The 16,805-nt window shown below is 41.6% G+C and overlaps 1 protein-coding gene across 22 annotated transcripts in view; it reads right to left on the bottom strand.

Moving 5' to 3' along the window:
* Ncor1 (nuclear receptor corepressor 1) overlaps nucleotides 1–16,805 on the bottom strand; it is a 151,723-nt gene that overhangs the window by 2,695 nt on the left and 132,223 nt on the right. For 16 of the 22 annotated variants that reach the window (XM_041663823.1, XM_041663822.1, XM_041663825.1 and 13 more), the window contains 10 exons: nucleotides 15,780–15,945; nucleotides 14,925–15,418; nucleotides 12,286–12,414; nucleotides 11,157–11,320; nucleotides 10,688–10,899; nucleotides 7,896–8,039; nucleotides 6,047–6,189; nucleotides 2,180–2,233; nucleotides 1,746–1,967; nucleotides 323–499 (listed from right to left, as the gene is read on the bottom strand). In XM_041663823.1, the coding sequence (XP_041519757.1) occupies nucleotides 323–499; nucleotides 1,746–1,967; nucleotides 2,180–2,233; nucleotides 6,047–6,189; nucleotides 7,896–8,039; nucleotides 10,688–10,899; nucleotides 11,157–11,320; nucleotides 12,286–12,414; nucleotides 14,925–15,418; nucleotides 15,780–15,945 (1,905 nt within the window). The remainder of the gene's footprint in view (nucleotides 1–322; nucleotides 500–1,745; nucleotides 1,968–2,179; nucleotides 2,234–6,046; nucleotides 6,190–7,895; nucleotides 8,040–10,687; nucleotides 10,900–11,156; nucleotides 11,321–12,285; nucleotides 12,415–14,924; nucleotides 15,419–15,779; nucleotides 15,946–16,805) is intronic. The other 6 variants (XM_041663842.1, XM_041663845.1, XM_041663828.1 and 3 more) reach the window with 5 other exon arrangements.

The raw sequence follows: 16,805 nt of genomic DNA, 5'->3' as shown, positions 1-16,805 counted from the left end.
ATCACATAAATATAAATGGTCTTGTGAAAAGTAGATCCAAGTAATGATAGAGAAAACTGTAGTTCTGCTGGGCAGTGGTAGTATTCAGGAGCCAGAGGCAGGCGGATCTGTGTGAGCTTGAGGAGAGCCTGAGCTACACAGAGAAACCCTGTCTCAAACGTACACACATGAAAGGAAGGGAAGGAAGAGAAGGAAGGAGAGAAAACTACAGTTCTTGCCCAAGCTGTAGCATCGAATTCACAAGCAGGTAACATTAACAAAGTACTGACACAAAATGAATCTTGTTTTTATCAGTTAAGTGAGGCTCCTCAACACTCCCCACCTGTTGAAGAGGGCCTGTCTTCCCAGGCCCATCCTGGTGTCTGCCTGTGGTAATCACCTTCTGAATGTACAGAGGAGACTGAAGAAGGCCGCTCAGTTCCTAAGTAGCTTTGCCCAGGAATAGGAGATTTAGACTTCCGACTATTTGATTTGTTGATCAGTTTTGGTTTGCATACTCCTGAAAGTGAAATTCAAGTTACTATATTAACTACTGATAAATAATTTAACTTCTCAGTGACAGCAACAGTGCCTACTGAAATGCTGGTTATAATGCCAAGCGAAAAACCATAGTGGCAGCACGAAGGATCCTGTGCTCAACTAAAGTCGGAGCGGTCTGTAAGGTGGAGGTAGGCACATCATCCTATAAACTTAAGAACGTGGTAACGAAGGACACCCTGCTGGCCTCAGTGTAGGTAATGGTAATAAACATCTGCTTCCCTTTGCCCCTGCCTCCACCTCAATTTAAAAGAAGCAAGTAGAGGACTTAGGCCACTGGAAGTAAAGGATAGGCCATAGCAGATACTCTTCAAGTCTTACCGGCTCTTTCTAGTTCCTCCAATGACTGGGCTCTATGACTAAATATTAAATTAAGAAGCCACTTAGCACATTTTTCTCTCAGCCCCAGCAGTTTTACCCTACCCCAATTGTACACAACCAGTATCATTTTAACCGCCTATAGTTGCCAAGAAAAACACAAATATACAACCAATAAAAATTGGAAGAGCAGAATTAATACTTCACTTTTCTAGAATAGTGAGTTGATATTGTACAAAGGTACAATGTCTAAGTTATAGGGGAGGGAGACACAAACACTGAACATTCATTGCTTTTACCCTTTCCTTTGCCACAGAGAGAGTTTTACCTGAAAACAGGGAACAACCATATGAGGTAACTTGATATAAATACTCTTTCTGTTGGCTTGATTTATAGGTTGTAAATCATCTCAGACCAATATGTATCTTGTGTTTGCAAAAGACTTGTTGAGTAATTCCCATCCATCCAATGGCTTTGTGGGTTCAAACATCTTTTTGTCTGAGGTGTGTGGAGTAGGGATGCAGGTATCAGTGTTTCCTTCTGTCCTGCTGGTTCTAGGGATCAAGCCCAGGTGGGTAGCACTGGTGGCCCATGCCTTTGCCATTGTGGGGTTTTGCTCCCTTTCTGTGGTTTCTTCTGCGATGACTTATAGCTACACTGAGATTTGGCCATATTTATTAGGACATTTACTGACACATCAAAACACCAACACTGGGGCTGGAGAGATGATGCAGTGGTTATTAAGAGCACTTGTGACTCTTGCCCAGGACCCCAGATTAAATTCCTGGCACCCAAATGGTGGTAACTCCACTTCCAGTGGATTCAACAACACCCTCTTCCAGCACAGGAGTTCTTAGTGATCCAACAGAGCATTGAACCAAACACGTTACCTGAATGAGGTGATGGGTCCCCTTCATCTCTCCGTGTCTCACTGCTGGTCACAACTGAGGTGCTGGCACTACCAGACACAACTCCCACAGGCTGGGGCATGACCACACCATGGTCTTCTACTTTATCATCAAAACTTCCCATGAGAGCCTTTCTGATGATGTCTTCTAGACCAAGATTACTGGCAGGATCGGCAAAAGAATGGCTTCTTGAGCTAACTGCACCTGAGGAGACAAGGCAGTGTACTGCTGCTTGTTTCTGAGGCAGATCATAGCAAAGGGAAACAAAGAAAATCTGGGCTCTCCAGCTTGGTGAAGTTCAGCATTCAGACACCTGGCATAATGCTGAGAAAGCTCACAGTGAGATGCACTACTCGGTGTCCTCCCTACTGTTTCTTTGTAGTGCACAGTCTTCAGCAAGGATTTAGAACTCTTACCTGATGTTGTAACTGCTGGCAGATTGAAGATCTCAGTTCCTGGCTGCGCAGCTGCTGTATTCAAACAAATCTTGAGGTTAATTGAGATGAGATAATCATGATACAAAGTCTCAAGAAATTCTAGAATAAAATTAACCCTTTGATTTTCTACATTTCATTATGTGGAAATGAGATGAAAATACCTTTCTTGAGGCTGAAGAATATTAAGAAATAAAAAATCAGGTCATATTTGAGGTAGAAAACTCAAAACGTGAATAAGATAATTCACACGAGAGAGATGTTACACTCCTGAGAGCAGTGCAAACAAACAGGAAAAAGTCATTGCAGAACAGGAATCTAGGATTCCTAGGGATGAAGGCGTGGGCTTCAGACACCCTAAGATTCTGCCTTGACCCATTATTGGTTACTGGCAACGTGTCACACAACTTATAATTTGCAACTTGAATAAAAAAAGAAAAACCATTTTGTGCCCCAAGAGTGAACCATTACCGACTGAGCCATCCTAGAGTAAAAAGCAATAAAAGACGACTCCACGGGAGAGAGTGTGGTGGCACATGTAAGCCATGGGGCACTTGGGAGGCAAAAGCAGAAGGATCTCAGTGCCACAATTAGAGACGCTGTCTGAAAATTTCAGGTGAATATAATCTAAACAATTGTTAATACCACTCAGAATGTGGCTCTCCTTTTACTTTCAGAGCTTACAGTTAAGTGTGCTGCTTTCATATATAAAATCTATTTTAGCAAAATGTCATTTTCTACTTGGTTTTAAAAATACAGAGTCTTAAGTAGCCCTGGTTGTCCTGGAACTTGACATAGATCAGGCTGGCCTCGAACCCATTTCCTAAATTCTTGGGGTCTTATAGTTTACATACTTAAAAAGCCCTCAGATGGCCATGGTGCAGTGAGATGCGGCAATTGCTTACAAATGATGGAAAAGAAAGCACTGGAGACCCGACTTAACAGAGGAGGAGGAGGAGGAAAAAGGAGTAGATTGAACAACGGGTTATGAAGAGCAGGGACTTGGTGTGGGGAGCAGAGTGGGTGTTCAGTTTTATAAAAGACCGAGTGATGGACTCTAGATAAAATAAAAAGTTGGGCTGGATGGTGGCAGCAATGCCCTTAATCCCAGGTCTCAGGAGACCTCTCAATTTGATGCCAGTCTGGTCAACAAAGCAAGTTTCAGAACAGCTAGAGCTGTTATACAGAGAAACAGTCTCAAAAAAAAAAAAAAAAGCCAGATGTCAGACACAAATACAAATTCAAGGGTTTTCAGTATGAAATTCAGTTTTAAATGCCCCCAAATTACGGTGTGTAAGGGAAAAGGTGTTGAGAGCTCTGGAGCAAACAAGGGCCAGGCTGAGCTGAGGAAATCAGAAATGGCCCAAAAAGAGGATCTGAGGCAACAAAAGAGCTAACTCTGCCAAGGGGGGTGGTGTACTGTCCACACCCACCAGGAAAGTAAGTGCCAAAGAACACTACTGCTGCTCTGTCTCACGAGAAAAATACTGAGTTACTGAGTTGAAGCAGGTTTTTTGGCTTGGTGGCTTTTGGATTTTCAGCTGTTTGCCAGTAAGGACTCAGTTGTGCCCTAGAACCACTGGTTTTTAAATATAAATTCCTTTTTCTATAGTGAGAACTCTTAGCAATTAAAAAAAAAAAATCCCATGTTCTTGGGGCTGGAGAGATGGCTCAGTGATTAAGTGCTCTTCCAGAGGACACGGGTTTGATTTCCAGCACCCACGAAAGCTTACAGACAGCTGTACTCCAGTCCCAGGGGATACACACGGTACTCTGTCCCTTGCAGGCATCACACATGTAGGCAAAAACACGAAAAATAAAATAATCCCAGACTCTAACACAGTTTTATTAGTTTTGGCCTTAAAACTCCAACATACTATCTCCCATCAGGTAACTTCGCAAAACACTTGTAAGACCGTCAGCCATCAACAGACCTCAGATTAGTAAATACTGTTAAATGACCAGTTAGCTGAGGACAGTGTGAAAACATCAACAGAAAAGCTTTTCAGTGGGCCTCATAAACTCACAGCGTGCTCTGTCAAGTCTCCTCCCCATTAGCCAGGTAAGACCAAACTAGGGACTGAAATGGTCCCAACATGTCCTTGGCCTGTGTGTCTGTGTGCTTGGAATGGTGTCTCTTAAGAGGCGGAGAGCCACTGATTTGTTCTCTTGGCGATTTTAGGGCTGTGAGTAGAGGAGACTTGAAAACTGGAGACCAAAGGTCTGTGATGTAGTGCTTCTCATGATAACACGGGTAGCTTGGTCAGCATTCTACAATCTGTCGCTAATTAAAGAAAATCCAGGGTATTCCTATCTTGAAACCCCTTCCATTCTTGGAAGTTATTGCTCACCTTTCTGTAATAAATCTATATTTGCTGTACTAAAATGAAGAAAAGCAAAGAAAGATACATTTAATAATTTAGAGATGGAGTATGTTCTCAATGAGTGATGTGGGGCTCACCCTTTTCTCACCATTCAACAGAGAGTAGCATGTAATGAATAGTAATCATGAGTAGTAGAGATGTAATTTACACACCTGTCTAGCCATTTAGCTTCAGAGCCCAGAATTTCTTCTGACAGGGTCAGGAGACTAGCAAATGACAGATCAGAGACAAATCTCTCTAGATTGTCTATCGCTGGTTAATTAAGACTGGCTAGCAAGTGGTGGTAGCATACACCTTTAATCCCAGGACTCAGGAGGCAGAGGCAGACAACAGATCTCTGGGCGATCCAGGCCAGCCTGGTCTACAGAGCTAGTTCTAGGACAGCTAGTGCCACACAGAGAAACCTTGTCTCGGGACTCAAAACAAAACAGGCTGTTAACTAACATAGGATGTGCAATACTAGTACAACAGTGATCTGATGGAAAGCAAGAGGCTACCATACAGCTTTCCCGGGACAGTTTCCAGCAGGCTTGGAGACTGAGGACTGAGCTGCTGGAGGGGCATGTCGGCGGGAGAAGAGATTCAGGTTAGAATGCTGGGCTGGAGTTCCAGCAGTGTTACTTCTGGGGTAACCATCAGTTACTAAACCTCTGACTCCATTTTCTTCCTCATTTATAAGATGGAGATAATCACATGCGGTGTGGTATGCAGTAAGTGTATTATCATAGTTCATCTGCATGCCACAAGACTGCATCAAGACCCTTGAGGGCCTGTCAGCTCCTGGTCGGTTAGAAGACAACCAGGACGAAGAAGAATAAATCACACTGTCCAACACCCAGAACTAGTAACTGTCAAAAGAGAACAGGAGAAAGGTGGTTTCAGGAGTCCCCTGACACCCTGGCATCTGTTTTTAGGCACAGTTGTGTAACTTAGTTGTTCAGGTTGCTAATGGAAAGATACTCTTACGCTATAGTAAGAATGATAACCTTAGGACAGATAATATTTATGTGAATTACAAAGGTAAGCTAACTAAAGTGAGATAATAGAATTACAAAGGTGAGTAAAGAGCGATTGTTGAAAAAGGACTGAATGGCAAGGCTCATGGAAAACACGGTTTTTGAATATTTTAAGAAATGTTTTATGGAGATGGTTCAAATAGATAAAAGTAAAACAAAAGAGCTTTAAAACAAGAGAGACACCAATAAAAACCTGTGCAGAATTAATTTAGTCACATGTAAGGAAAATGTGCCCTAGATCCAGCATTAGTCCCCCATGAAGACAGACGGCTTCAGAAACACCCAAGTGGCTCTTTCCTGAGAAGGAACCATTTGTGAATTTGCTAACACTGTATAGAATCAAGATGCTCTGTAAAAACCTTCAAACTCAGGACTATAAAAAAGGCAACGCTGAGATAGCATTGTTAATGCATGTTTTATTCGGGGTTCACGAAAGAAATCCCACTTACCCATATCAGAGTCACCTCCACCAGAGGAGTTCAACTTACGAAAAATTTCCTGCTTCTTTGATTTAACCATGGGTGATGTGCTTTCGAGCTTGGTGAAGAAGGAAGGCAAGTAGCTTATACTTCCTGGTGATCGAGAATCATTCCTGTCAGGAATACAATTCTGTTAGGATCATGCACTCCTAACCCTAGGAACATTCCTTTTACAGGCACAGAGTACTTGGAAAACTACTGCCTCCCTATTTATTCTGTTTGGGAAACAGGATGTGACCAGAAACTTGTTTGGAAATAGTCAAATATCTTTGGCTCTGAAAGATGAAACAGCAAAATTAGAATTGAAATGAAGATGATCTACAGCATAGTTTATTTGCTTTTTTACTGACTGTTTGAGACAGTGTCTGTCCTGGAACTAAGTAAACCAGGCTGGCCTCGAACTCAGAGAGATAGATCTGCCTGCCTGTCCAGTGCTGGGATCATAGGTATGTGCCACCATGCTTGGCTAATCTACAGCACAAAATCTTTTTTTGTTTGGGGGGAGTTGTTTTGATTTTGAGACAGGGTTTCTCTGTCTTGGTGGTCCTGGATCTCTTTTTGTAGACAGGCAGGTCTCGGATTCACAGAGATCCACCTGCCTCTGCCTCCCGAGTGCTAGGATGAAATGTGTGTGCCACCACCGCTGCGGTCAGCACAAATTCTTAAGGAATAAAATGGCAAAGTATTAATTGGAAAACTTAGAAACAGCTTATCAGGTTTTTTTGCTTAATAGCAGACTGGTTATGTAAGCTAGGAATTCTTTTAAGTACACTAGTTATGACTAGAAACACACCTACCTGTAAAACAGCAAAGGCTCATATTTAGTTGGACTTTAGCAAAATAGCTGTAGTAGTTACATAAAATTGCCTAACTATTATAATCATTTTCAGACAAACAACAGAGGAACTGAGTTTTAATACAAAGGATCTCATTATTTCACTGATAGCTTCCCCTAACAGGGATGGTAACACAACACATTGTTGACAACACTGTCTGGTCATATGTATTCACTCAGCATTTAGACAGAAAACTACCTGTGAAGAAAGAAAAAAAAAAAAAGGCATGGTCCCTGTGCATAAAAATTCAATCTGGGAAAATATGAATGCAAATGATTTACCCCCTCATTTCACTAGAGATAACAACATGTATTCTATTATCTACAGGTACATTCAGTTAATTCTGAGAAATTCATCAGCAGCTTAGAATTAGACAGACCTGTTTTAAAACTGGACTCTCCCTACTAGTTTTGGCCACCATCAAATCATGTATTTGGCTCTTGGCATTAAAGGATGTTAATGCCAAGAAACCGTGACTCAAGAAAAAAGCTCAAGACAACAGAGAATACTAGGGTGAAACAGCAGGAAATGGAGCTTCATAGGCCTAGTTCTGGAATGAAAACGCCATGCTAGTGACCGGGTGCTTTACTCAGTGTGCCTTAGTATACTTAACTCTGCTGAGATACAGAGCAGTGAGACAGGACAAATGAAGTCACTCAGGTCAAAATTAGGGTTAGAATGAGGTGAGAAGAAAATCTAAAAGGCACAGTCTGTGTACAGTCTACAACACCTGAAATAGGACAGGTACTCAAAGCTGGCTGAATCACCACCACCTGCTGCCCAAAGGGTCTAGAAGGATTAACATGGAGGAATAATGACAGAGTTTCTCTAACTTGGTTAATGTGTTGTTTTGGCTAACATCTAGTAGTATTAGCTCATGGGTAAAATACTTTTAGATGTTCTTCCCTGATATAAAAGTACCACACAAAGAGGAAAGGCAGTGTCTTAAGGAAAGCCTTAGGCACAGCCTGCCCCTGACCCACCTCTGCTCTGCAGGCTCCACTCCCCTCTGTGACAAGAGCAGCATGCTGTCCTGCTTCTCATGCACAGCAGGAACTTGGGGTGGGGAGATGGGCTCATAGGGTTCTGATGAGATATGACTCCTCTCTGGAGACTTTCCAGGCCTGCTGGGGTGGAAAATGCAATATTTTATGTTTTACTCCAGGGTCACCTCTGAGTCAATGTCTGCATTTACTATGTATAATTTTATCAATCCCACTCTCTTCTTAAAATCATGAAAGTTGTTGAGTTTTTTTGAGATTTATCTATGAACCTCTAATCTTAACACCCACAAGGGGAGAAGAAAACCTGATCCATCCTCATGGTTTGTCCTTTACGGCTCACCCTTTAGTTTACATATTTTAACTTTACAGACCATACTCCAACCATTTATGTATTTTGTAAAGATTCGTTTATTTTTTTAATGTACATTGGGGTTTTCCTGTATGTGTGTCAGTGTGAGGATGTCAGATCCCTGGGAACTGAAGTTACAGACAGCTGTGAACTGCCATGTGGGTGCTCTTCCTCTGGAAAAGCGGCCAGTGCTCTTAACCAGTGAGCCATCTTTCCAGCCCCACCCCCATTCCCCATTATATGTATTTTGTAAATGTCAAAACAAACACCCATATCTTCCTATCTCTTCTCCCCAATTACTAGCCATTTCCATACGGCTTGTGATGTACATCTATTCTAACTACAGGGCTCCCCTAGATGTGATCAGTAGTAGGCCACTTGCCTAGCCTTCGATGCATTCCCAGAACCGTGACAGCAAAATGGATTGTATAAACATTTTAAATGACAAAATCAGATAGTTTTACTAAGAGAAAATGAGCGAAACTAACCTCCTCTCTTTAGATCCACAGACGTAGGTTATAAGTGGAGAAGCCAATTGGAATCCCTCTTCATTAATGTCATCAATTGTTCCAAATCTGCTACACAGCATCAAGTTTTCTGCCTCATTTATTTCTTACTTATTTATTTAGTGTGTGTGTGTGTGTGTGTGTGTGTGTGTGTGTGTGATTGACTGATTGTTTTTCAGGATAATCTAAAAGGAACTCCTGGGTTCTACATGTCTTCCTGTTTCAGCCTCTGAAGGATTACAGATTACAGTCACCTTCTGTTCTTGATAACTGTACTTTTTTTTTTCCCTTATTTTTTTTTTGGTTTTTCGAGACAGGGTTTTAAAGATTTATTAATTAATTATATATACAGTATTCTCATTACAGATAATTGTGAGTCACCATGTGGTTGCTGGGAATTGAACTCAGGACCTTTAGAAGAGCAGTCAGTGCTCTTAACCATTAAGCCATCTCTCCAGCCCATGTACTTTTTTAAAAAAGAAGAGAAAAATATAAGCTGGTCTAGTGGTGCACACCTTTAATCTCAACGCTCAGGGGCAGAAGCAGAGAGAACTCTTCTAGTTAGGGGCCAGCTTGGTCTACACAGCCAGTTCCAGGATAGTGAGGGCTACACACAAAGACCCTATCTCAAAAAACAAACCCCCACCCAAAAAGAGTGAGAAAAAGCAGGCTTTCATATTGTCTTTAAGATAACTTAAGCTTTGGGGCTGGAGAGATGGCTCAGAGGTTAAGAGCACAGGCTGCTCTTCCAGAGGTCCTGAGTTCAATTCCCAGCAACCACATGGTGCCTCACAACCATCTGTAATGAGATTGGGCGCCCTCTTAAAAGATAATTACGCTTTTAAAAATGTATGCAATATTTGCTTAAAAGTAGTTCAGGGATAGGAGATGGGGTGGGAGGAGGTGAGAGTAAAAACAGCTGGCCATTTGCTGCACAAAGAATAGTGTGAGGTTTTCTACTTTATTTTGTTCGAGTCAGGGTCTCTACATAGCCCTGGCTATTTCTCAAACTCACAGAAATCCTCCTGCCTCTATCTCCAAGAGCTGGGGATTAAAGGTGTGAGTCCATCCATGGCTTTTCTACTTTTAAGATCAGCCAACTTCCTTTTTATTTCGAGACAGGGTCAGTGATCTGCTTGCCTCTGTCTTGTGTGCCATCCTGCCTGGTTCCAGCCAGCTTCTTACATACATCATCCTTACAACTTTCTACTCCTCATTTTGTACCTGAGAATTGTTTCCATGTATCTAGTTTATTCATCCTCTGTGTATATTCAAAGTATTTGTTAGAATCTTTGTTTTACTGATACTCATTCTTGTTCTCAGCATTCCGAAGCATTAATTTCCTTAGTTCTATGTAAATATAATATAATATCAATTGATGTTTAGTCTGTTACTTTGAACTAAAGCCCTTGCTTCCCTTTTGAAAAACTTTAGACAGAACATGGTAACAAACACCTCTAGAGGTCAAACCTGCTACTGCACTGTATGCACAGCCTGGATTTTTTTGTTGTTGTTGTTACTGTTATTAACTCCTTGAGACAGGGTCTCATTACATAGCCCAATCTAGCTCTGAGCTTCGAATCTTCCTGCCCTTCCTCCTGAGTAGCTGGAAATATAGGCATGCTCCACCCCACCTATCCAGCCTGGGAAAGAATTTTGAAGGAATACTGAAGTCTCTGTAAATATTACCCAACTACTTTTGAATATACATTAATACACATACACAGTGCTAATGCCCAGACAGTGGCCATCCGGAACATAATATAAAGAGAAAACACCCCTACTCCCACCTTCCAGAGAATAAGGGCAAATGATATTTGATTTGAGAAATGAATCTCATAACTTCTAGGCATATTAAAATTATCTCATTACAACAAAATTTCCATATGTTTGGTAAAAACAAAGCAAGACTCTACCTTCCCCGGGGCTTATCCACAAGGTTTTCTGGAGAAACTCTAGAGCCTGGTCTTGGATGCAGCACAGTCTGAGCCTGGGACTCTGGGCTGTAGCGACTTGATGGTTTAGTTCTCACAGGTGTGGACGCCAACGCAGATGGTGACGTTTGGAATGTTGAAGTAGGAGACTGTGAGGAAACTTGATTTCTAGCAAAATCCTGTGTGATAATTTGCTGTGAATAAGAAGACGGAAGAGTAGACGGTGAGGTTTATTAGCTACCTACCCAAGACAGTATAGTTTCATTCTGAATACAAAAGGGCCTTCAACTCATAGCAGTCATCTTGCCTCAGACTCCTAGTGCCCCAGGCCAACTAACCTGAATACCTCTGCTATGATTTTTTTGTTAAAAAACAAAATAACAACAAGAACAAAAAGTCCTGCTTTCTGCATGAATAACAAATAGTACTAAAGCAGTAAGAAAAGGCTTACACAGATGTGGTCAGCAAGTGTGATCAGTCGATGGGTCCTGGGCACCTGACCCATTCCTTCTGCCTGGGAGGACGGAGGTGGTGGTGGCTGCTGCTGTGGGGATGGTGATTCCTGCTGGGACCGATAGTGATGCAGTGGTCCTTCATACTGCCGAGTGGGCTCATCTAATAGACAGCAGGTAGATACATTATCCTAAGGATGCCTCTGCCCTTGATTAGTATCAAATATTAATAACTCAGAAGAACATAAGAAAAGGATGTGATATTGATATGCACATTTATACCTAATTTTTGTTTTTTTATCTTGAAGCAAACAAAAAAATGCAGATAGAAGCATTGAAGCAGATGAAGACTAGTAGAATAAAATATGAGTGTAGAAGTAGGCAAAGCTACCAGCCCTTTTCCTCTGTGTATGTGCATGCACACGAGCACAAGCATACAAGCCTGTTAGACCAGTGTGTGCATGGATGTGTGAACGTGCAGGCCAGCAGCTGATATCAACTATCTTTCCTCTATTGCTATCTACCTTGATTTTGGTTTTTGAGACAAGGTCTCTCTGAACTTGATGCTCACGGATTCAACAAGACTGCCTAGCCAGTGAACTTAAGGAACCATCATTTGTGCTCCCTGCACCTCTTCCTCCATGCTGGGGTTCCAGGATTCACTGCTATGCCCGGATTTTTTATTTTTTTTATTTTTCGAGACAGGGTTTCTTCGTAGCTTTTGGTTCCTGTCCTGGAACTAGCTCTTGTAGACCAGGCTGGTCTTGAACTCCCAGAGATCTGCCTGCCTCTGCCTCCCGAGTGCTGGGATTAAAGGCGTGCGCCACCACCGCCCGGCTTGTGCCCGGATTTTTTTGTGTGGGTTCTAGGTATCCAAATTCAGGTCCTCACGCTTGTGCAGTAGTTACTTTACCTACAGACACCTCCCCAGCCCAGGTGCATCTATCTTCACTAAAACATAAACAAAAGAGTAATAACTAGTTTTAAAAGGTGCACTTTGTTAGTATAGCTCTAAATGTTTCTAGAGCAGACTACCTGGCAACAGGTTGTTCTTACCATGGCCTAGACAGGTAATTAGAAGCAAATGTTCATGCAAATATGAGATAGGGAAATGGCAAACAGACATACTTTCTACTTGATTTGCCTTAGCCATGTCTGGCTGATAGGCCTGTGGCTTGTCCTGGGGTGGTGCAGGGGAGCTGGCAGGACTTATCACCTCAATAGCATCACTAGGTGCTTCATACCTGTGAGAAGACACTTTAAGAAAAGAACCTTATTTCAAAATAAATTCACAGAAAGTTTCAAAAGTCCAAGTTCTTCAAATCTATTTACATATTTTAGTTTTTGATTCTGCTAAAGAATGTTCATAGCATTCCATACTAGGAATAAAACTTAATCAAACCCACAGACTGTAAAAGGTACCTCTGTGATCCTAATCTCAATAGGTTGTAGGTATCTCAGGCATAAGATAAAGCAGAATTAAGATTTGTGATAAGCCCCTGGGAGCTTGAAAAGAAATAACAGGCTACCATCAAAGGTTATTAATGAGAAAATGCGGGGTAGATCTCAACCATTAATTGACTTCAATAATTCCATTTTTGTGGAACAATCCGATCTTAACAAAATAAGCCATAAAACTAACTGCTTCACTGCTCCAAGACTAGTCATTGCTTATAAAACGCTATATTTTCTCAAAGAACTCAAGTTCTACATTGTGAAAGTGGCCAGGAGTGGTAGGAAATATGTGAAGGAAATAACTTCAAAGGGAGGGTGAGTACCAACCAATTATGAAGTCCACACAGACCCCTCTAAGATATATACAGCACTCCAGAGAATTAATGGGGGCTGGAGAGATGGCCCAGCTGTTAAGAGCATTGCCTGCTCTTCCAAAGGTCCTGAGTTCAATTCCCAGCAACCACATGGTGGCTCACAACCATCTGTAATGAGGTCCTCTTCTGGTCTGCAGGAATACATGTAGACAGAATATTGTATACATAATAAATAAATAGAAAAAAGAGAGAGAGAGAATTATTTGGCTCTGCAAATGTAGGTCATGGGCAGTTTTCTACAAAGCTGCCATGCTTTAGAGCTGAAATTTGGGGAGATCCAGGCAGAACTTGCTAAGAATCTTCTCCTGTAGAGGCCATCTATAGGCTGTACCAGAGCCCAAGTCAGGGTTACAACACTGGCTGAACACAGGCATAGAAGGTGAACTACTTGGCCACTGCATACTGCTCTTACTATTCAAATGGACATCTCTACATACCTCTACCTGTCATGGAAACAATGCTGAGGAGCTAAAATAAACCATTATATTTTAAGTACCCTTCTGACTTGAAAGTCTTGTATTTATTGTTACTCATCGATGCTTATGAACCAACATCTCAAATGGCAAAAACTAACAGTATAACTAGTCAGTATACAGTCTAATTGCAAACTATATTCCTGGTGCTCTTGAAGATTCGGATGCAAGGTAAAGGATGAGAGAGGCTCTCAAGAGTCACACAGAAAATGACACTGGATAGTGGTCACTAGCCCATGTATCATGCAGGATGTTGCCAGTGATATAAAAGGTAACTGTACTCAAAGATAGGAACAGAAAATCTTCCTGTTTGCAGGCTGCTGAAAAACAAGCTCCCAAAGCAAAGTTTGGTATGTGAGTTGACTATAGCATACTAATCCACGGCTCCCTCCAAGATGCCCTATGCTGCTCTCTTCTCCCTGAGCTTCCAGTTTTCTCACATTGAAAACCTACATCGTATACTTTCTTAATTCCAGGTTAAAGGAAGTATTTCTTCTGTAGTTCACTAACGAGTTGCCCACTCCAATAACTTGTAATTACATAAGTGGACACTTGGAGGTCAGAACTACATTTTACTCCAGTGCTATTCAATCTCCTTAATGGAGATACTGAAAAATGACTACATGATTAAGCTGCTTCCAGTATCACACCTGCTTATTTAAGCATGCTTGTTTTTCTTTAAAATTCAATATAGAGTAGAATTTAGGTCACAGCTATGAAAAAAAAAATGAAATTATATTTCATCTATATATTTACTTCTGTGTATGGAAAGCCGCACATTATCACTGCATACATGTGAAAGTCAATTGATGCTAGGGGTCAGGTCTCTTCTTCCACTATGGGGTTGAGATCATCAGATTTAGTGGTAAGTGCCTTGGGCTGCTATCTCATCACTCATAAGCAATTTTCAAAAGCATAGCCAGGTGGTGATGGCACACAACTTTAATCCCAGCACTCGGGAGGCAGAGGCAAGCAGATCTATATGAGTTTGAGGCCAGCCTGGTCTACAAGAGCTAGCTCCAGGACAGAGAAACCCTGCCTCAAAAAAATCCAAAAAAAAAAAAAAGAAAGAAAAAGAAAAAGGACCTTAGAGGCTTTGGAGATAGTGAACCTAGCAAACAGTTTCTCAGAGAGACTACATTGTGGTAGCTCAGATCTTGAAGATATTCCCATTACTTTTCAGATGCCTAAAATACCTTCAGAAGATCTATTTTTCATGTAGCCACTTCTAACTAACTATAATTCTATGGGTTTTTTTCCTAGATAATATATTGGTGGGCTACTTAGGACATGGGGGTATGTAAGTCATAAGAATATTAGAAGATACATTTTTACACCCACAACACTTTGTCTCATATCACTGTCAAGCATTAGGATTGCTTCATATCAGGCCGTGCTTTACCTAAAGAATAAAGTAATTCTTTACTCAGATATCACATTGTGAAACTCGGATTGAGATACATACAGCTACTAGAAGAGTCTGAACTTTGAGAGCCACGTTCCCTCGCATCCTTGTCCGAGGCAATTTGCCGGGTGATGATCACGTCTATGAAGTTAGCTGCAGTAATGGTAGTCTTCCCTCGGGTCCTTAGCTCTTCCTCATATCTGGATTTTGGAGGAGGCCCTTTATCTTTCCCAGCCTCAGAAAACACTACTGAGGCATGAGGCTGGGGCTTGCCACTCGGAAGGGCTGAAGAAGTGCACACACACTGAACAGATCTCTTCTCCACCTCCAGGTTTTTCTGCTCTAGCTGCTGCTGTTCACTAACTGCTGCTGACCTGCTTCTCAAATTTTCTTCTAACCTGGCAGCTTCATGCTTACTCTCTTTTGTTTTGGAAACATCCATCTGGGGTGCAGAAGCTGCAGCATCCACAAGAGCAGCGAGGGCATCCGCAGCAGTGTTGTAACGGGACGCTGGCAGGCCTTGGCTTATTGAAGGGCCCCCAGCAGGCAGTGGCCTATAAACAAAATAAAAGAAAGGTACTTAAGGGAAGAATAGTTGTTGGGGGAGGGGTGAGGCTTGTGGAGAAAATGAAAGAACAAATTACATTTAAAAAAAATAGAAAAGTTTGACTATTTTAGTCAGTGGTTTAAAAAAATCATTGTGGCTCACAACCTGAGTTCAATCCTTATCCTCAGGACGACATGGTAGAAAGAAAGACTCCCACAGTTGTCCTCTGATACACACACACACACACACACACACACACACACACACACGCAGAGTCAGTCATCAATAATGTAAATTAAAATAAAAAAACATAAACAAAACATGTACTTATTTTGGTCAAAACATTTATGAGAGTACAAAAGACTGACATGATTCGTAGCTGAGCAGTTGGATCCAAAGGTGTGATTACACTGGTTCCATTGGTTCCTTGGAAAACACTGGGTCTCTGTTGCAACATGGTCTCCTGAGTTCTTACTGAAGGGGAAGGGGAGCGAACATATCCGTGGCTGCCAGGTCGGCCAGGCTGTTCTGAGCCTGAAGAGAGAAGAAAAAGAAACACTGATAACCTAAAAGTAGCAAATACAAAAATAAAGGCAAAAAGTTTTATGGAATTTTTAATTCCTAGTATTACTAGATAGAAAATGAGAAGAAACTTGATACTTTCCAGGACAGGCTCCAAACTACAGAGAAACCCTGTCTCGAAAAACCAAAAGAAAAAAAAAAAAAAAGAAAGAAAAGAAACTTGATACCATACTTCCTAGAAATGGATTCTAAGTTTCTCGATAAAGATATAATAAAACCCAACAAAAATTAAGCATAATCTTAGCTGTCATTTACTGTCACTTCCATTTAGGTGTTTCTATCTCAATTCCAGACAGGAAAGAGAAGAACCAAAAACAGAGTGCTGTATGCTCATCCCGCACATGCGCTGCAGATTCTACTGCATTCAGTGTGCTCTCCCGAGTCAACAACAACTTCCCATGCATCACAGTGAAAACAACATACAGTGGCTGCAGTACAGCTTGGGGTTCCTGCACTCAAACGTGGTTCTTCCTGTTTTGCCTTTTTGGGTGTACATACACGTGTACATGCATGTGCATGGTCAGAGATTAATCCCTGTCTTTCCTCGGCTACTTCTTCTCATTGGCTTGAAGTCTAGAGATTGGGTAGGCAAGCTGGCTAGTGAGCACCAGGGATCCCACTGTCCAAGTCCCTCCAGCATTGTTATTATAAGCACATGGTAACATACCCAGTGTTTTTTACATGGTTTGGGATGCCATGCTTAAGTGGCAAGCACTAACTGAACTATCTTACTACCCCAGTCCTCTGTTCTGCTTCTACTTCAACCTCAACAATTGCATTTGTTGCAGCAAGCTTTCTCTTGTGAGATAGAA

This window comes from Microtus oregoni, unplaced genomic scaffold (genome assembly GCF_018167655.1).
Source record: "Microtus oregoni isolate MIOR12 unplaced genomic scaffold, Mior012 000015F_ref0000493, whole genome shotgun sequence".
In the NCBI taxonomy this organism is placed as follows: Eukaryota; Metazoa; Chordata; class Mammalia; order Rodentia; family Cricetidae; genus Microtus; species Microtus oregoni.
This window is presented reverse-complemented; position numbering and strand designations above follow the sequence as displayed.